The sequence below is a fragment of the Ochlerotatus camptorhynchus genome, unplaced genomic scaffold (assembly GCF_037179485.1).
Source record: "Ochlerotatus camptorhynchus isolate MF236.1 unplaced genomic scaffold, CSIRO-AGI_Acam_v1.1 ptg000657l, whole genome shotgun sequence".
NCBI classification, from domain to species: Eukaryota; Metazoa; Arthropoda; class Insecta; order Diptera; family Culicidae; genus Ochlerotatus; species Ochlerotatus camptorhynchus.
This window is the reverse complement of record NW_027041136.1, coordinates 511,473-532,756: the sequence shown is the minus strand read 5'-3', so window position 1 is coordinate 532,756 and position 21,284 is coordinate 511,473. Positions and strand designations below refer to the sequence as shown.

Sequence of the window (21,284 nt, the reverse complement as noted above, 5' to 3'; positions counted from 1 at the left end):
TGTTCAACATACAAGACCCTCTTAGAAGCTTAGTTTCTGCCTTGCTTCCAACATTAGAATCATATCTTAAGCAATTGACTGTTTCATGGCCCCTCCTTGCATCAATCATATCTTTCGATGGATAATTCGTCGAACGAGGTTGAAGATATGATCACTGTGCTACAGTGGAACTGCCGTAGTCTAGTGCCTAAACTAGACTCGTTCAAATTTTTACTTCACAATTCTGATTGTGATATATTTGCTCTCTGTGAAACATGGCTTTCTTCCGATAAAGAACTCAACTTCCACGATTTTAACATTATACGCCTGGATAGAGACGATTCTTATGGAGGAGTACTTTTAGGGATCAAAAAGTGCTACCCTTTCTACAAAACTTCCCTTCCTGCTCTATCAGGCGTCGAAATCGTCGCTTGCCAAATAAATGTGAAGAACAAAGACCTTTGCATAGCTTCAGTTTATGTTCCACCAAGAACCTCCATTAGCCGTAGTCAACTCTGGAATCTAGTTTCGATTCTTCCATCCCCAGTATTAATTCTGGGTGATATGAACTCCCATGGTACTGGGTGGGGAGATCTATATGATGACAATAGAGCGGCTATTTTTTACGATTTATGCGACGATTTCAACTTGACTATTTTGAACACTGGTGAAGCGACACGTATAGCAAAACCTCCGGCTCGAGAAAGCCGACTCGACATATCTTTGTGTTCAAGATCGCTATCATTGGATTGTCTGTGGAAGGTTATCAATGATCCCATGGTAGCGATCATTATCCAATCATCATTTCAATTAAGTGTGCCCCTCACTCTGCAGAACTATCTCGAGTTCCATTTGATCTTACAAGGAACATAGATTGGCATAAATATGCAACGGCGGTGACAATCGGTGCCGAATCAATAGATACGCTTCCACCATTGGAAGAATATCGATTCCTCGCCGATTTGATTTACAAAAGTTCACTGGAAGCACAAAAAAGAAAAGTTCCAAGTGCGCCCTTCAAAAGGAGACCAGTCACACCTGGATGGGACGAAGAATGCACAAAATTGTATGTAGAAAAATCTGATGCTTTCAAAGCTTTTCGTAGACACAAAACCTCCACATACTTCGAGGAGTATTCAAAGCTTGAAACAAAGCTGAAACAATTAATCAAAGCAAAAAAACGTGGTTATTGGCGCAATTTCGTCGAGGGACTCTCGAGAAACCTCAATGACCACCTTGTGGAGGGTGGCTCGCAACATGCGTAACCGCTCATCTTCTAATGAGAGTGAAGAATACTCCAACCGATGGATATTCGATTTCGCTAAAAAGGTCTGTCCGGACTCAGTTCCAGCACAACACATTCTTCGAGAAGCGTCTCCGAGCGGCAGCTCTCTGGATAGACCATTCACAATGCTGGAATTCTCTATGGCTCTTCTTTCATCGAACAACTCCTCACCGGGAAGCGATATGATTAAATTCAATCTTCTGAAAAATCTCCCAGATTTCGCTAAAAGACGCTTGCTAGACTTATTCAATTCCTTACTAGAAAACAACATTATACCGCCTGAATGGAAACAGGTCAAAGTAATAGCTATTCGAAAACCTGGCAAACTAGCGTCTGACCATAACTCATACCGCCCGATTGCGATGCTTTCGTGCATTAGGAAATTGTTGGAGAAAATGATCCTTCGGAGACTCGATCAGCGGGTCGAAACAAATAACTTGCTATCAAATACACAGTTTGGGTTCCGCAAGAGCAAAGGAACAAACGATTGTCTAGCGCTGCTTTCCACAGATATTCAACTGGCCTTTGCGCACAAGGAGCAATTGGCTTCAGTATTCTTGGACATTAAGGGGGCTTTTGATTCAGTTTCCATTGAAATTCTGTCAGACAATCTGCACAGATGTGGACTTTCTGGAATTTTAAATAATTTCTTGTACAATTTGTTGTCAGAAAATCAAATGAACTTTTCCCTTGGACAACTGACAACTTCCAAAATTAGCTACATGGGCCTGCCCCAAGGCTCATGTCTCAGCCCTCTTCTTTATAACTTTTATGTCAAAGATATCGACAACTGTTTGGCAGAACAATGCACGCTAAGACAACTTGCAGATGACGGTGTGGTTTCCATAAGAGGTCCACATGCCGTGGACTTGCAAGGACCATTGCAAAGTTCCTTAGATAACTTGTCTTCTTGGGCTAGGAATCTAGGGATCGAATTCTCGCCGCAGAAAACTGAACTGGTAGTGTTTACTCGAAAGCGGTACCCAGCCCAAATGCAGCTTAATCTTTTGGGCAGAAACATTACTCAATCATTGTCTTTCAAGTACCTTGGGGTCTGGTTTGATTCAAAATGCACTTGGAATACCCATATTACGTATTTGAAGCAAAAATGTCAACAGAGGATCAACTTTCTCCGTTCAATTTGCGGCACATGGTGGGGTGCTCATCCGGGAGACCTCATAACGCTTTATAAAACAACTATTCTCTCTGTTCTAGAGTACGGCTCTTTCTGCTTTCTCTCGGCAAGAAAATGTCACCTAATAAAATTGGAACGAATTCAATATCGTTGTCTGCGTATTGCTCTTGGCTGTATGTACTCAACGCATAACATGAGTCTCGAGGTTCTGGCAGGAGTAACACCCCTCCAGAACCGTTTCTGGAAGCTCTCTAGAATACTAAGGAAGAATACTAATCAAATGCGGAGTGACAAACACACTTATAATTGAAAATTTTGAAGAAATTCTTGGGCTGAACACACAATCTCGATTTATGAGAATCTACCACCACTACATATCGTCGGATATGTGTCTTCCTTGTTATACTCCAGACCGTGCTCACTTCACCAATCGCAGTTTCTCAATTGAATATGATCTGTCCACGAAACAAGTGATTAACGGGATTCCAGATCAACTTCGAACTATTATTATCTCGCGTATTTTTACTGAAAAGTACCAACACGTCAATTGCGTAAACAGATATTTTACAGACGGGTCTCGTCTCAGTGGATCCACTGTCTTCGGTGTCTTCAATGAAAACTCTAGCGCCTTCCGCAAACTCCAGGAACCTTGTTCCGTTTTTGTTGCTGAGCTGGCAGCAATCAACTTCGCATTGGGGATGATTTCCAACATGCCCGCAGACCATTACTTCATCTTCTCGGATAGTCTCAGTTCGATTGAGGCTATTCGGTCGATGAAACCAAGTAGGCACTCATCTTATTTCCTTTCAAAGGTAAGGGAGCAGATGAGTGTACTGGTCGAAAGATCATATATGATTACCTTTGTATGGGTCCCCTCACATTGCTCAATCCCAGGCAATGAGAAGGCGGACTCTCTCGCAAAGGTGGGCGCAGGAAGGCGAATTTTATGACAGGCAAATTTCACACGATGAATTTTACCATTTAGTGCGTCAGAGTACCCTTTCGAGTTGGCAAACCGATTGGGACAATGGAAATCTTGGACGGAAAATCTTCAATTATTCCTAATTTTTCTTCGAGAGCGTGGTTTAAAGGCTTGGACTTAAGTCGTGACTTCATTCGCGTGATGAGTAGACTTATGTCCAACCACTACTCGCTAGATGCTCATCTCAATAGAATAAACCTCGTAGACAGCAACATCTGTCGGTGTGGAAACGGTTACGATGACATCGATCACGCAGTTTGGCAATGTACGGATAATGACGCCACCAGAGAGCGACTTTTGAATACCCTTGAGGCCCAAGGAAGACAACCCTATGTTCCTATCAGAGACGTGTTGGGAACTCGCGATATCTGCTATATGCAGTCGGTTTATGTGTTTCTTCAAATTTCTAGTATAAGAATTTAATTCCTTTGTCTTTTGTCTCTCTTTAATAGTTTTTGTTTGTCTTGTCCCCCCGTCTCGATGAGTCTCATCGTCGCCCACTGGTCACCATAGCCGGTCGAACTCCAGACGTAACTAGAACCGCACTACCATTCATACTGGCGACAACGCTCTGATGAGACAACGAAACCTTACCCCCAAACTCGTCCCCTGATCCTATCCTTCGACAATGTACCTCTCTAACCTCGAGTAAGCCGCGAGTATTCGGCCCAACTCCTACTACACATAGAATTAAGTGAATTTTGTTATAAACAAAGAACAATGAACTATCGGCTCCGTAAAGCTAACGCGATTGAGCCTCCCAAATAAACGAACTAGTTAAAAAAAAAGAACAACACGCTAACTCTAAAGTACCCATTAATGAGTAAAATTTTACTCATTTTAAAGAAAAGTGGCTTAACTCATGAAATGAGTAGAAGCGACTTTACTCATTCATGAGTATTCGAGTAATGTGTCCTAAAATAGGTAGTTTTTAATCATCTTGTTTTTTCTGTCAATGAGTAAAAAGTACCCGTTTTATTTTTTGTTTTGTATTTGCTTCATGGGATTGGCTGTCATCAAAAATAAGCACAGAGAGATATAAGGGATTTGAACGTTTGTAGAAGCTGAAATCATCAAAACATTTCATAGTCTATATTAAACATAATCACATAGGTAATCATAAACTAGAGAATCTAGAATTAACCGATGTACTGGAATATGCGAGTGTTGCAGTAAGTTGTAGACATTGTTGTACTTTTTGAAGGGTAAAGAAGTTGTCTCTATTCGTTGAACAATCGGATTTGGATTCCTGGGCATATAAACATCGTTTTATTCTCCGAACCCGCTATTAACCTGCTAACCTGAAACGGGACCGTCGGTTTTTATAATACATACCTAAATTTAATCATAATTACATTCCTCATAGCAATCGGTTCTTGAAAGCACCCAGATATACCGTGCTAATCTTCCCCAACACTTAGGTTTGCAGTTTGACTCTTATGGGAATAATGGAACTACCCAATCACCTTTTTCATCACAATCAAAACCGGCCGGTAAGAATCTGCTGCCTCCTCGGCATTTTGACGTAGGACTACGTCTTTCGGGAAGATAGGGGTACAATTTATGAAAAGCGAAAAATGAAATTATGAAAGATTTTGAACGTCAATAACATAGCTGCCCCTGGACCAATTTCAATTATTTTATCACCAATCGATCAAAAACATTTCTACACATCGAAAACAATGCTTTTGACTGTTGATTTTCAAATTGAAACTATTGAAAAAGTGGTAAATGTCAAGCATTGTCCGAAAGCTTCTAAATAACTAACAAATCCACCAATTACGTACATTAGAGTGATGCAGTGATGCAGTGATGCAGTGATGCAGAGTCTGCTTCAAAAGCTTTTAACTTTACTTGTAGGAAATTTTCCCAGCTACAACTTTGCTGAAGACCATTTTTTGATTAAATGCAAGGATCGAAAGTCATTAATGGTTCAATGCACTGATGTCTTATGATCATGCTCAATCAACTGCTCAGCAGGCAACATTGGTGTTTCTGGGGCTTTGAATAGGACACAAAAATCATGGCTTTTTTTTTTTTTTTTCTCTGTTCGGGACATAAAACTACTGCGACCAGTAATTTGATCTATTGTAGTATATCCCGTGTCCTTAGTTTAGTGCATGTCGTATTACTTCATCACTATTGAAAAATGATGAAGTATTCGGTTTTGATACAGTTGTCATTCTTGCCTTCATCGCAAGGAATCGATTCTAATTGAAAGGTTCCGCTATTTATACCCTTCGGAGTGTTGGAACACCCTCCAAAGGCGCGCCCCTTTGTCAGTCAAAATTGGATTCCTTAGCAACAAAATTAAGGAACGACACCGATAGTGACCATGCATCAGAACCCTAGTCTTAACCACTTCAAACTAGGGAACAACGAATAGAAGATTAGGAATCACATAGATGAAGACTAACTAACTCATTTTTTCCTTGTTTCAAGATCATCCTCGTTCCAGGCAACCCGAGGACTTATCACTATCAACAAGGCATAAAAAGTAACAAGGACTAAGATGTGTTCCTTTGATTACTGAAAAATCCTGTTCCCCTAGTTTGAAGTAGTCAAGACTAGGAATCGGTGGTAGATCTTACATCCCGTAACGTACCACGAAAAGGTGATCTACCCACGTTACGGGGCAAAATCATGGCTACTATGTCACACTGCAAAATACAGTGTTGCCTACAGAGCAGCTGCCTTATCATGTCATAAGTTTACCAATCTCTTAAATAATTAATAACTATTTCCTGTCTCGTTTTACATAGAAACGATCTTCAGCAAAGTTGTAGCTGAGAAATTTTCTATAAGAATAGCTATCGAGCTGTTTTGCAGCTCAATATGGAAAAAGACTACAAGGCAATTAACAAAAAGTTGAGATTTCCCATAGTAATTTACATGTAAACTTCAAATGGTTTGTGCGAAGTCTATTTCTAACCAAATGAGTTGTAACTTTTGGAGGCTAATCACGACCCGATTTGAAACCATTTAAGCACTCTGGAGCGAAAAAGTTAAATTTTGCATCAGTCTAACGTACATGCATGTGCTGCTTCCCCAACACAGTCATCAGAGAATGGTTCCTAGATGAAACAAGTCGAAGTGACATTCGCCTACGATCTTCGGGCGGGTACGAATAGGGAGGATACAATTGCGGAACATTTTGTTGCCAATTCAGAACCACACGCCCCCAAGACCACAGAAATTCTGTTTTTTTTTTCACCCATGCTTGGCATACACAGTTTTGGTCATGAACTGCTCATTTGCTAATAACTTTGCACACAGTTGACGCAACATAGTTCTTTTTGAAGCAGTAGATAGAATAGAGTGTAAGCTTGTTATAGATATGAAAAATAAAGTAGATTTTAATGCTAGTAGTAAACTGTATTTGTTTTTGCGTTGTAAAAATGAGGTGAGAAATGCTCACTACACATCTCGGAATTTAAGTGTTAAATTGATTAGTGTTGATTCAAATGTTAAGCTTTACCTAATCTTCGCATATCTATAGTAAACTATGAGCCTAATCTATCAATCACTTTAAAGAAAAATAAATTTCAACATCTGAGTGAAAAGTTATTACCAAATGAGCAGTTGGTGTGTACAACTGTGCATGCCCGCACCTGGACCCTACCTATCGACCCATCAACTCATGAACCGGGAACCCCGAAGGAAGGCGTGATCTTATGCCTCGGAACTTCCCGGCAGCGTTGACTGGGATTGAACCCAGGCCTGCTGGGGTGCTTACCACTACACCACGGGCGCCGCTGCTCTCTGGAGTTGTAATCTTGTAACAAAACTTGGAAGCAGGGGATACTCTATATAAATTCTATTCTAACTCTTTTCTGAAATGAACTTGGTGGCCCTGAAAAGTGCCGTTTTGTTACATTGCTGATAAGTTTTAATCTCAGAAACCGTACAGAATGCGTCCCTGTCGCTTCAGAGCGTATATGCGTGACGGCTTCACGCATATTTTCTAGGAACACCTTCATCACACCTCGGGTTTCCTCGAAGATCAGACCGGAGACGCTTGACATAACCACGTCGAGCCAGACGACGAATGGCAGGCTTGGTAGTACCCTTGATGTTTTCACCTCGGTTTTCACCTAGAACCTTCCGATGACGCTTGGTGCCTCCTTTTCCAAGCACTTGATGCTTGTTTGTCGTTGAACGGGCCGGTACCATATTTTCTCGCTTCCCATTGGCTATATAATATAGCCAATGGGAAGCGAGAAAATTTTTCTATTATAATATAATATTTATATTATTTAGTTTCGATTCACCCGTTCAACGACAAACAAGCATCAAGTAAGCAAAGGGAAGCAAAGGCTTGGAAAAGGAGGCGCCAAGCGTCATCGGAAGGTTCTGCGTGAAAACATCCAGGGTGTTCCCAAGCCTACCATCCGTCGTCTGGCTCGACGTGGTTGTGTCAAGCGTCTCCGGTCTGATCTTCGCGGAAACCCGAGATGTGCTGAAGGTGTTCCTAGAAAATATGCGTGATGCCGTCACCTACACTGAACACGCCAAGCGCAAAACCGTCACGGCCATGGATGTCGTCTACGCTCTGAAGCGACAGGGACGCACTCTGTACGGTTTCGGAGGTTAAATCTTATCACCAACGTAACAAAACGGCCCTTTTCAGGGCCACTAAGTTCATTTCAGTAAAGAGTTAGAATATAATTTATATAGAGTAACCCATGATTCACCCATTCAATTTGTCACTACCCGAAATAAAAATTACAGTGAAATTTTCAGTGGAAACAATGCTCTAACATTAATATTTATTGTCGACAATAAAAATGATTGTTAAAATGTTGTACTCTTCCGAAAACGACAAAACTGCTACCTAGCTGTACAATGAATGTACATAATAAAATGTTGCTACAATGGTTTTTATCGTATTTTTCATTTATTTTATTGTTAACATGATTCGATCAAGAACAATAATGAACAACTCTGTCGCGAACAACGCGAACAGTTAGCACAGGATACAATTCACCAGACGAAAAACCCACACAAATTATATTGTACCACACATCACACAACCAACAGATATAAATATGACCAGCATCCCGGCCAAGTATTCAGTTCAAACCAAACTATTGTATCATCTACACGTCAAATACAACCTTTCAAAGCAACGCAGTGAAGTCGACTTCATTTTCTCCCTCCGACCGAAGCCAACCAAACAGCCTTTGTCAAGGCTAGAGTTTAGAACTTTCTCACCGTGAACCAGAACCAGTGACCTACCCCAAATCATTCCACTCCGCCGTTGCCAGGCGTGGGAGCTACCGAAGAGGATTCCGTTGCGCGGATATCTTTTTGGTCCTTCGAACCGGATCGTTGAGATCATTCGAAGTGGAACCAGTGACACTAACGTTGTGCATTGTCATCCATTTGCCGTCGCTTTGTTGCGACCCCACCGCTACTGCTGTAGTAGCATCATCGCTTGCCCATTGTGGGGCAATTCAAATCGATCACCGATCGTTCGGTCGGTGCACCATTGCTGTGGTTTTGGTCGGTTGGAGATTGTGTGCTTTCCGTCGCTTGGTCGTGTTTGCAAGTTTCGCAAAAGTTAGCAGCGAGTGATAGTGCAAAATTTGGACTTGAACAATTAAAGAAACTGCAGTGATATTTTCAAGAAAAGCGCTAGTGCGTGATATCGTGTTACACTGTGTGACCGATAAAAACCGCACGTACCCTGCCGTTTTCCCGGGTTTAGCGTCAAAACCCGTCGGATCATCTCGTTTTCCAGGTTTGGGCGTCAGAACCTGTGCAATCATACAACGCGTTTTCCAGGTTTGGGCGTCAGAACCTGTGCCATCTGATCCAGCCGTTTCCAGGTTTGGGCGTCAAAACCTGCGCCATCGCTCGTGAGTTGGTTGTGTTGGGTTGGCGTGATAATCGGTGAGTACAAAGCTAGTGTAAGCAACTTTTTTGGATTTTGGAGTGGTGGAGTGAACCGGCATCCATTTTGATCATTTTGCTTGGGTTGTGGTGGTGATCGGTGGTCTGCTTTTGTTAAGTGGCGGTCCCTGTAGGCGAAATGACTTCGCTTCGGGAGCGGTCTAAGATATTGAGCGTCACGGTGGACGCTATCAAGACCATCGAAAGCTTCGTTAAAAACTATGATGCCGAGGTCGATCAAAGCAAGATCGATTCAAGATTAATTAGACTTGATACCCTATATGACCGATTCGTTGATGCATCTATTGCGATGGAATTAATGATGGAGGAAAAATCGGAAACAAAAGGCTCTTTTCTGAAGAGTCGCCACGAAATGGAAGATACCTATTACACACTGCATGATTTCCTCACTACACACAAATTAGACTGTCATGTTTCAGTATCCGCTACCACCTCACCCATGGCTAATTCGGTAGTGCGCCTACCGAAGATCGATCTGCCGACCTTTGATGGTGAGATCGATGGCTGGATCCCTTTCTATGACACTTATCGCAGTCTGATCCACAACAATAAGGGTTTGGCTGCTGTGGATAAGTTCCATTATCTGATGGCTGCGTTGAAGGATCCAGTCAAGAAATTGCTCGACACGACGAGCGTCACGGGGGATAACTACAAGATCGCTTGGGATCTGTTGGTTAGTCGGTACGATAATAAACGTCTGCTGATTAAAAATCACATCAGCCTGTTGTTCGCTATTGAACCTGTGAGGAAGGAATCTTCTGCTGCGATATTAGCCTTGGTTGACCAATTCGAACGTCACGTAAAGATTTTAACGACGTTGGGGGAGCAGACCGAGCAATGGAGCTCCCTGCTGGTACACATGTTGTGTAGTCGTTTGAATAACAGCATCTTGAGGGAATGGGAGAGGTCAACAGGCAGCGATAAGGAGAAGATTCCAACCTACAGCGAACTGATTGTCTTCTTGAAAGATCAAGCTCGGATCTTATTGTCCCTGAACAGTGATAGCTTGATACCCTCCCCTCCAAAAGACAAACCACGTCTCTCTGTTGCTCATACCGCATCCGTTGCAAAACCATCTCAATCAAAATCTTTCAGCTGCATCGTGTGTAATCAACCACATCGGATTTACGATTGCGAGGTGTTCAAACGGATGCCAATCGAGCAAAAGCAAGACACCGTCCGCAAGAAGAAGCTCTGCTGGAATTGCCTGTCGTCGAGTCATCTCAGCCGTGATTGCTCTTCCAAACCCTGTCGGAAATGCAACGAGAAACACCACACACTGTTGCATTCCTCCTCCCCCAACGATCGTTCCACCCAACCCCAAGTAAAACCACCACCTGGACACCAACAATCCACCATCATCAACGGAAGCGAAGCCGTGGTTCCGGCATCGTTGTCGACTCTAATTCCACTATCACCTACCACCTCGTCTGTCACCCACCAACCTCTCACCAACGCATTAGCTGCAGCAAGCTCTTCCACCACCACCTACTCAACTGTTCTGTTATCCACCGCCGTGGTAAGGGTCCACGGCCCGTCGGGGAGATCTACATTTGTTCGAACCCTGCTGGACTCCTGTTCCGAGTCAAACTTCATCACCGAAAGAATCGTTCAGCTTTTGGGATTGAACCGACGAAAGCAAGCTGCAATTATCGCTGGAATGGGTGGTTCTACTATCAACAGCACCTACTGCACCGTAGCAGATTTCAGTTCTGTTAATTCCGCCTACTCTAACACACTGACGTTCAGCATTCTCTCCAAGATCACGAACGATCTGCCTTCTCGGGCAATCGACATTTCGCAATGGAACCTCCCTCCTGACTTAATCTTGGCAGATCCAGATTTCGCTTCGCCGCAAAGGATCGATATGGTTATCGGTGCTCAGCTGTTCTTCAGCCTTCTGCAGGAAGGACAAATCCCAGTGAAAGCTGGTCCTTCTGAACACCAGCCTGTTCTCCAACGTACCGTGCATGGATGGGTAGTAAGTGGACCGGTCGCCATCGATATCGCTACCCAAGACTCTGAGCGAGTCGCTCTGTTGTGCACCACCGATGACTTAGACCAACAACTGACTCGATTCTGGGAAGTCGAGAGTTGCCCTCAAAGCCGTGGACTGTCTAAGGAAGAATTAGCTTGCGAGATGTACTTTTCCGAAACCACCACCCGCGACGAATCAGGCCGATTCGTTGTACGCCTGCCGAAGAAAGAGCACGTCTTGAGTCAACTTGGTGACTCTGAGATCGGTGCCCTTCGCAGATTTCAATGGATGCAACGTCGACTCAGCAAGAACCCCAATTTGAAAGCCCAGTATGTTAATTTCATGGCAGAATACATCGATCTTGGCCATATGGTTCCCGTAGCTCCGTTACAAGACAACACCCGCTCATTCTATCTTCCCCACCACGCCGTGCTCAAGCCCAGCAGCACTACCACTAAGTGCAGAGTGGTTTTCGATGGGTCCAGCAAGTCTTCTACGGGAATCTCTCTCAATGACTGCCTCATGGTGGGGCCGACTGTTCAGGACACATTATACGCTATCGTCATCAGATTCTGCATGTACGAGGTGGCTCTAGTTGCAGATGTTACCAAGATGTATCGTCAGATGTGGGTACATCCCGACGATAGGCGTCTTCAGCTCGTTTACTGGCAAAGCAGGACGGATCCACACGTCCGTTCCTACGAGCTGACCACGGTAACATACGGCACCGCATGTGCGCCGTATCTAGCTACTCGGTGTCTACAGCAATTGTCATACGATCACTCGGAGAGCGAAACCGATGCTGCAGCAAAAATCGGCAAGGATTTCTACGTGGACGATTTCCTCAGCGGTGCTGACACTGTGGAGGAAGCAATGCAGCTACGTTCTGGAGTGCAGAGCATCCTCTCGACGGCAGGGTTCGAGCTTCGAAAGTGGTCGTCGAATTCGTCCGAAGTGTTGTCAAACATCCCGGACAACCTGAAGGATAATAGGCCGATTGTAGCAGTAGATGACATCCAAGGCTCCGTCAGCACACTCGGTCTGCTGTGGCACCCTGAATCGGATACCTTCCGGTTCAAAGTTCCTGAGCGATTCTCTGATAATTCGATCACGAAACGAATCGTGGTCTCCGAGATGTTCAAACTCTTTGATCCCTTGGGCATCCTGGGTCCGGTGGTCATCACAGCCAAAGTTTTTGTCCAACAACTTTGGAAGTTGAAACTGAGCTGGGACGAGGAGCTTCCCAATTCACTATGCACCGTGTGGGAAGACTATAGACTTGGTCTGGCTGCTCTAGGATCATTTTCCATCCCTCGTTTGGTCAAAGCTCCAGGCGCCGGAGACAACGTACAACTTCATGGGTTTTGCGATGCATCCCAAAATGCTTACGGAGCATGTATCTACTTGAGAAGTGTCGGAAGAAGTGGTGTCGCCACAACACGTCTCCTAACCGCCAAATCCCGAGTAACTCCTATCCAAACCCTATCAATCCCCCGCCTAGAGCTCTGCTCTGCTGTCCTCCTTAGCCAACTGTTCCAAACCATTATGTTAAGCCTCAACATCAATGCTAATGCTTATTTTTGGTCTGACTCTTCAATCACTCTCCACTGGCTGTACAACCCACCGTCCAACTACAACACTTTCGTGGCAAACCGTGTCGCGGAGGTGCAGCGACTCACTAAAGGAGGCACTTGGAATCACGTCGCCGGTCTGGAGAACCCGGCCGATCTCATCTCGAGGGGTGTCGATCCCTGCGAGCTCGTCAACAACGTACTATGGTGGAAGGGTCCACCGTGGTTAACGTCTAATCCAGCGGAGTGGCCAAGTATGTTTGCAGTCCAAGACGCCTGTGAATTTCCTCCCGAAGTTCTCGAGGTGAAACTTCATACGCTTGCAGCCGTCACTCGATCCACCGAAGCCCCCGACCGCACACTGTTCATCCGCTACTCGTCACTAACGAGACTCACCCGCATCGCTGCATATTGCCGCAGGTTCGTGCGGTACTGTCGGGCCAAGATAGCTGGATTCGACGTACAAGCTATTCCGTACCTTACCTCAGCAGAACTCCTTCAAGCACAAGAAGGCCTTGTGAAAGTTGTGCAAAATGAGTGCTTCAGCCAAGAAATCGCTATGCTTCAGGCCAGATGCGAAGCGGATCTCAAGAAGTCCCCATTACGTACGTTGAATCCCTTCATCCACGATGATGTACTTCTGGTCGGTGGCCGGCTGAACCACTCTTCATACTCGTTCACCCGCAAGCATCCAATGCTTTTGCCTGCAGCGCACCCGTTTACCTCACTACTCGTTGATTCGGTGCACAAGCAGCTTCTCCACGCTGGTCCGCGTGCGATGATCGCACACATCCGTGAGCAATATTGGCCACTAAACCTCCGTAACCTGGCACGGAGATACGTCAAATCCTGCTTGCGTTGTTACCGCACACGACCACAAGCAGAACACCAGCTGATGGGCCAGCTTCCGAAAGTTCGCATCACTCCGACCCGTGCGTTTCTCAACACGGGCGTTGACTTCTGTGGTCCCGTTTGGCTGAAGGTACCAGTACGTCGAACGAAACCATCTCCACCGATCCGAGCATACGTCGCTATATTCGTCTGTATGGCAACGAAGGCAGTACATCTCGAATTGGTTGGTGATCTCAGCTCCGAAGCATTCATCGCAGCGTTGAAACGGTTCGTTGCCCGCCGAGGCAAGCCAATTGCTCTGTTCTGTGACAATGCCACCAACTTCAAGGGCACAGACAGGGAACTACGAGACCTCTGCAAGCAACTCAACGACCAACAACTCCGACTGAAGGTAGCATCGTTCTGCGCTGAATCATCCATCCAGTTCAATTTCATCCCTGCGAACGCTCCAACATTCGGCGGCCTTTGGGAGGCCGCGGTCAAGGCTTTCAAGCACCACTTTCGGCGAGTCGTCGGCTTGGAATCCCTGTCAAGTGATGTAATGTGTACCATCCTCTGCCAGATAGAGAGCTGTCTCAACTCTCGGCCACTGACCGCCCTATCCGAGGACCCAAGTGACACGGAAGTCCTCACACCGGGACACTTTCTGGTCGGATCAGCACTCCAATCAATCCCGGAGCCCGACCTTGCCCAAGTTCCCAACAATCGGCTGTCACTTTGGCAGGAGATGCAGCGCAGAACCCAAACGTTTTGGAAACTCTGGTCGACGGACTACCTTCATCAACTGCAGCAACGTACGAAGCACTACTACCGGCAGCCGAATGTTCTCGTCGGCAAGCTGGTACTCCTGAAGGACGACAACCTACCACCACTCAGGTGGAGCATGGGTCGAATTGAAACCGTCCATCCCGGCGCGGATGGCCTCGTCCGTGTGGTGACCGTCAGACTGGCATCCGGTGCAATCTTCGACCGACCGATTGTGAAGATCTGTCTTCTACCAACCGACAGCGAAGATAGTTCCGCCTCCACTTCCGGTGAAGTGCCTGGCAGCCCAGATGGAAACGCAGCAACCGCTGCTATCCCAGAAGAATCCTCATGACTTAGATTAAGAAGTGATCTTGAATTAGAGTATAAGTTAATTTGAATGAAATTGTTATTTCATTGGTGGCCGGTATGTCGCGAACAACGCGAACAGTTAGCACAGGATACAATTCACCAGACGAAAAACCCACACAAATTATATTGTACCACACATCACACAACCAACAGATATAAATATGACCAGCATCCCGGCCAAGTATTCAGTTCAAACCAAACTATTGTATCATCTACACGTCAAATACAACCTTTCAAAGCAACGCAGTGAAGTCGACTTCATTTTCTCCCTCCGACCGAAGCCAACCAAACAGCCTTTGTCAAGGCTAGAGTTTAGAACTTTCTCACCGTGAACCAGAACCAGTGACCTACCCCAAATCATTCCACTCCGCCGTTGCCAGGCGTGGGAGCTACCGAAGAGGATTCCGTTGCGCGGACAAACTCTATTACAATAAAAATTGTTGTTACATTAAATATTGGTGTGTTTTCATTGTGGGTTACTTCACGAACAATAAAAATAAATCTGATTGAGGCATGCAGACTATGAGAGGGACAGCAACACTGCCAATGTAATCAAGATAGGCGCTGAAGATGTCAGGAAGGAACTCTCAGGTGGAAGCATATTTCATGGGTGATTCTCTCCAGTAGAATGCATTAACGACGCTCAACCACCAAGGAGACGTGACCTAGAGAGATCGAGTGCAGAGGAGCTGGCCTCCATTTCTCACAAGTTCCGGATCGAATCTCAATCCATAACCAGTAAAAAAAGGACTCACCCGTAACAGACATACCACCCCCTTCCCTTCCCGGGCGATGTTTTATTTTTTCGATTTATTTTTAAAGTCGATAAAGTAGATCTGTCAAGCCAACACATACACTCTAAAGTACACTGTTATTTTTTTCAATCAATAAATTCGCCAACCAACAGTAAAATAACAATAATATATAATTTTATTGCAAAAAATATATATGGGGAAATCACGAAAATTTCATTGTTAAGATACTTAACAACCCCCCTTTTTTATTGTAAATTTTCCATTTACCATGAAATTTACTGTTTTGTACAACATAAATCAAGGTAAATTTATTGTAGACGTAGCAATATAAATCATTGTTAAGACAATAATTTTCGTCTTATTGTTACATTGTTTTTTAATGTATTTTTGTTGTTATTTTTTTCGGGTAAATACATCAAAATGATTCAAAAATCAAATAATTTGTTAGGGAAATAAATTATGTTCTATTTGTAGTCTTATCGGTGGGTTAAATTTTACCCATTTCACTTTCATTAACTGATTGCTTTTATTGACAATAATCGTATTGTCAATACATTCAATATTGACGTCAATACATCGGTATTGACAATATTTCTGCACTCACATCATCAATATTATTGTCAATAATTCCCCTTCGCGTCAATATATTGATACGTGTGGGGTTCGCTTGAGAAACCCTCATCGTATGCATTCTCCTGCTGCGCGACATCTCCGAAAACGTCCGAACTGTAAACGATTTCACAGTCCTACGTCAACAATGCGGTTGTGTCTTGTACACCAGCCTCCAACTTTTTTTTTTAAACGCGATGCTTATCGCTCGGATTCCAACTAATTTGCAGGACATAGCACATGCGAAATCCGTTAACTTCCAAAACACTTTGCACTTTCACTTTACCAAACCCTTTTTTAACCATTTTTATTGCAAGAAGACAATTTCAAAAATGATTGAAAATTACCCGCTTTTCATTTTTTGAAAATACCCATTTTTTGACAGTTTGGAATAATATCATAAAATGAGTTAAATGTACTCATTTAATGGGTACATTCAAGTTAGCGTGAACATCGACATGAATCCGATCAGTGCGCAAAACAGTCAGGTTCATTGAGTCATTTTGATATGAAAATACATTTTCAAAACAAACCAAATACTTTCATTTTGAGAATTTTCGTGCTTAAAACTATCAAAGCTGAGAAACTTTTATTTTGAAAATGCATGGTTTTTATTGATACAATTTTTGTTTTTTGTGTGTATGAACTGCCATCTGCCTCATCATTCACTACCTCGTGAGAGTCTGAATGATTGAGAGGAAAACGAGTCACTGACAGCCGAGCACCCATGGAGAACAAATTATAGCAGACGTAATTATTTTTCCGGTCAAAATAACTATATTGTTCAATACCTAAAAATATACCTATAAAAAATACCTATAAAAAAAACCACAGTAAAAATAAATGGGAGTTTTTATTTTATCTGATGATTAACTCTGTTATTTTCCATTTACTTGAGCTATTTTTTTTATGGATGATGATGATGACATGGAACTACCACTCACTGTAGCAAGACAACCGACCACAAACTATGGACCATCCTCACTGCTCGACCTGATCAAGTCCAACAACCTCCAATTGCATTCCACCCGCCACTGCATAAAAGGCCAAAAACGATTTGGGTGAATCCGTGGGCAACATCGCCAGCGTGCATCTACGGGGCAAACGAGAATCTCCCTCCAACAACAGGATCACACAACCGGCCAAAAAACAGGCCACCCAACAGGGGAACGTGAGTAGGGAAAAGAGCCCGCCCTTCCCTTATGATACTCCCAAAACAGGGAGTCGGCACCTCCACTCCCCCCATCCACCTTGCCTCAATCGGGCGCCCTGGTGAACCCTTCCGTACCCAGCGTATGTTTCATATAATAGTGGAATGAAAGTTAAGAGATAAATAAAGGAAAGATCTCACCCGATATGTTACATAGGAATCCATGACATCACGATGATTTCGAAGAGCTCCCATAGATATGCCACCACTACTTCTTCAATCGGTGTTAAAAACAGCACTCTCGCCTTTTCTTCCTCACACAGCACCCCGAAACACACACTAGCTGCTCGAGCTAGAGGGAGCTCATCCGAGAAAAAATGGACTGCGTCCACTTCTGGATCAACAATAGAAAAGGGCCCATCAGCATTTGTAAACAAACTGTTCCAGAGCCCATTCCTCACAAATCGAAGGCCGCCTACACAAACCAGCACCATCATCGTGTAGGTAGAAGTTTCCCCTATCCGATGATGGTGTTGGTTTGCGTTGGTTGCCTTCGCTTTGTAAGTAAAGGGCTTTGGAACGGTTTGTTTACAAATGCTGATGGGCCCTTTTCTATTGTTGATCCAGACTTTCCATCACCAATCACTCGCGACACAATCACCCCTATTCTGTATTTCGTATCGAACGAAATTCTCATACAAAAAATATTTTTTTGTATGAGAATTTCGTTCGAAACGAAATACAGAATAGGGGTGAATGGCTTTATTTCGCCCGTACAGTCTGTAAAACGCAGCGCCAGCACCTCACCGGCAGATTTAACTCGCGACCAACGCCGAAATCAGAACCGACAAAACCGACGACCTAAACAAACGCGTCAGACGCGGAATGGGCGATGTCGATGCGATTTTTACAGAATCGATTTTTTTGCCTCGAAAAATCGATTTTTTTCATCTGATCTTTTTCTGTTCGATGTTTGACAGAATCGATTTTTCAAAGTTGATATCGATTTTTTACTCATTTAAACTTTTTTATAAAGCATTTTAAAAAAACAAAACGCCTAAATTACCAAAGAGAAAATAAAATCGCCGAGCTCTTTTTATGTTGTTGTTGATTATGTTGAATCAAATGTTATCATTGAATTCTTGAAAAACATGATAAACAAAATGGTATTCCAGAAAAAAATAACAACAAAAATACATTAAAAAACAATGTAACAATAAGACGAAAATTATTGTCTTAACAATGATTTATATTGCTACGTCTACAATAAATTTACCTTGATTTATGTTGTACAAAACAGTAAATTTCATGGTAAATGGAAAATTTACAATAAAAAAGGGGGGTTGTTAAGTATCTTAACAATGAAATTTTCGTGATTTCCCCATATATATTTTTTTCAATAACATTATATATTATTGTTATTTTACTGTTGGTTGGCGAATTTATTGATTGAAAAAAATAACAGTGTACTTTAGAGTGTATGTGTGTTGGTTTGACTTTCACTATCCCACACGGTTAGAAAAAAGTACCCAAAATTAAGTTCTTTTCACTCATCTCGGCACTATAGTGCAGGAACCCAAAAGTAGGTAAAGCGGGTCAAAGTAATTTTCATTTACTTGTGTGCAGTTCGTATGGAATTTTCCACTGGCTTTTTAACCAAAAGTAAGTTAGTTGTACCCAACAGTAGGTAAATATGATTATACTCAACGTTGGGTTCCCACACTATACTACTTCTGTTGGGTGGTTTTGCTCCTTCGTTTTTGACAACATTAGTAGGAGAAAAGGAGACAAACTAGTCAAAAGTAGGTAAAAGTGAACTGGCCGTTGGGTACTTTTTTCTTACCGTGCATGTGTCGTTTGACGTGTAAACCAGTCTTGTAAGCGGTCACGGTAGTCGACACATTTTCTGTGATAATTGACTGCCTTTGCCTCCAACACTTGCAAAACAAGCTATCATAGTACAGTACCAAACTAAAATGTCATATGACAGGCTCTGTCGTACGACACTGTTGCCGAAGACCGTCACGAATGTATGTATTTTAGTTTTTTTCATAATAAGAGCTGCTAATGGTGTGCTTGTGTGTATAATATTTCTGATCAGAAATGATTTGATTTACCCCAAATTGAGGAATTACAACGAAATCACACATGTCATATGATAGCTATTTTGATAATTTTCTTTTAGCTCGAATGTTATTCTACCGCTCGTGTTGTGTGAGAGAGACGACGGTAGAGCATGAGTGTTCGAATACAAACAGACTGTCGCGCACGACAACGAAGCGAGTGTAGTAAAAAACGTCAACTGTTTCAACCCCTGGTGTAAACGTTAAAAAACTCAGTCGGATTGCGGCGGCCATCCAGCATTTTACGCTTATGGCCGCCACAATCTGACTGAGTTTTTGGTAACCCGCATAAACGCAAACCATCACATGACCTTACCGATAATGGTTATAAATTGTTTATAATCCTTGCTAAACTTCAACTGAAATGGTTATGGAACTTTACATGAACGTTTTTGTGATAAAGTTTTAACCTTATGTATTATGGTTTTTTGGAAGCGGACCTTACAAATAATGGGTTGTTAAGAACCATTACCATTGCAAATTCTTGTTTTCTGTATACATTTTCAGAAAGAGAACTATATTAGAACGTTTTTACTTATGGTTTGAGAACATTAATGGTTATGGTTATGGTAGTCAGTAAGGTCCATTAATGGTTTTGTATTATCGCTCAACTTCACGTGAAATATATCGTGAATTGGTAATCAGTAATTTACAGGCAACCAATTCGCGATATATTCCACATAAAGTTGATCGATGTTACAAAACCATTCATGGACCTTACTGGTTACCATAACCATTACCATTAATGTTCTCAAACCATAAGTTAAAAGGTTTTAGTATAGTTTTCTTTCCGAAAATGTATGGAGAAAACAAGAATTTTGAATGGTAATGGTTCTTAACAACCCATTATTTGTAAGGTCCACTTCCAAAAAATTATAATAGGGTAAATGTTGGCTTCGGCACCCATTGACTGTTTTCGGCAACCAAAATTTAAACGTTAATTTCACTATGTTTTCCCATCAACGCACTTCCCTGAATGTGTCCAAACGATTGTTTAGCCTTTCAGCTTCAATCTGATTATATTTGAACGATCGAGCAATCCAGTAATGCTACATTTTTCTTCAAATAAAGCATACGCACTACAAAATGGGGTTGATTTCGAGTTGCCGATAATAGAACAGCTGGTTAACACGCAGTTCTAATGGGAAGGTTGCCGAAGAAAAAGAGGCTGCCGACAATAGTCACACTCACCTGAGAAGTTTGGAGCATTGTAAAAACGCTTTCAAAACGTTTTGAAAAATTCTGTCGATTGGAATGGATAGAAAAGCAAGCAGCAGATGAATGTAAACAAACAGACACATCATATATGTGCGTGACGCTGAGAAAATGCTAGTAGAAGTGCAGACGCTGCTTAGATTGACGAAAATACGTAAATTCCCCTACTGAAGGTTAAAACTTTATCATTAAACGTTCATGTAAAGTTCCATAACCATTTCAGTTGAAGTTTAGCAGGGATTATAAATTTTTTTAACCATTTTAGGTAAGGTCAATTTATGGTTCGTGCTTATGCGGGAAGGAACATATGGTTTGACGTTTGGGTTGTGTCGTTTGACGTGTAAACGTTCAAATTTGAACGTTTACACGTCAAACGACACAAGCCAAACTTTAAATCTTATCTTCCCTACCAAAAACTCAGTCAGATTGTGGCCGCCAGAGTTTAAATGAGTAAAAATATAACCCATTTATGACTATTTCAAGAGCAAATTTTCATTATGTCGTAAGTAACATTCGCACCAATCCGAGAAAAATAAAGTTTTGTTTTGATGACCGAAAAGTTATTTCTATTTCCAAGTAAACACATATAATCTCATAGTGATAGCAATGTTTAACATA

At 42.7% G+C, this 21,284-nt stretch overlaps 2 protein-coding genes across 2 annotated transcripts; both read left to right on the top strand.

Annotated features, from left to right (window-relative positions):
- Positions 1 to 9,415: 9,415 nt before the first annotated feature.
- Positions 9,416 to 12,827, top strand: LOC135714511 (uncharacterized). Its single transcript, XM_065237883.1, has 2 exons — positions 9,416 to 12,622; positions 12,777 to 12,827. The coding sequence occupies exons 1-2, from the start codon at positions 9,416 to 9,418 to the stop codon at positions 12,825 to 12,827; spliced, it is 3,258 nt and encodes a 1,085-aa protein (XP_065093955.1).
- A 161-nt stretch (positions 12,828 to 12,988) lies between these two features.
- On the top strand, positions 12,989 to 14,797 carry LOC135714510 (uncharacterized). The gene has a single exon (XM_065237882.1). The coding sequence runs from the start codon at positions 13,103 to 13,105 to the stop codon at positions 14,795 to 14,797; it is 1,695 nt and encodes a 564-aa protein (XP_065093954.1). The 5' UTR covers positions 12,989 to 13,102.
- The last annotated feature ends 6,487 nt before the right edge of the window (positions 14,798 to 21,284 follow it).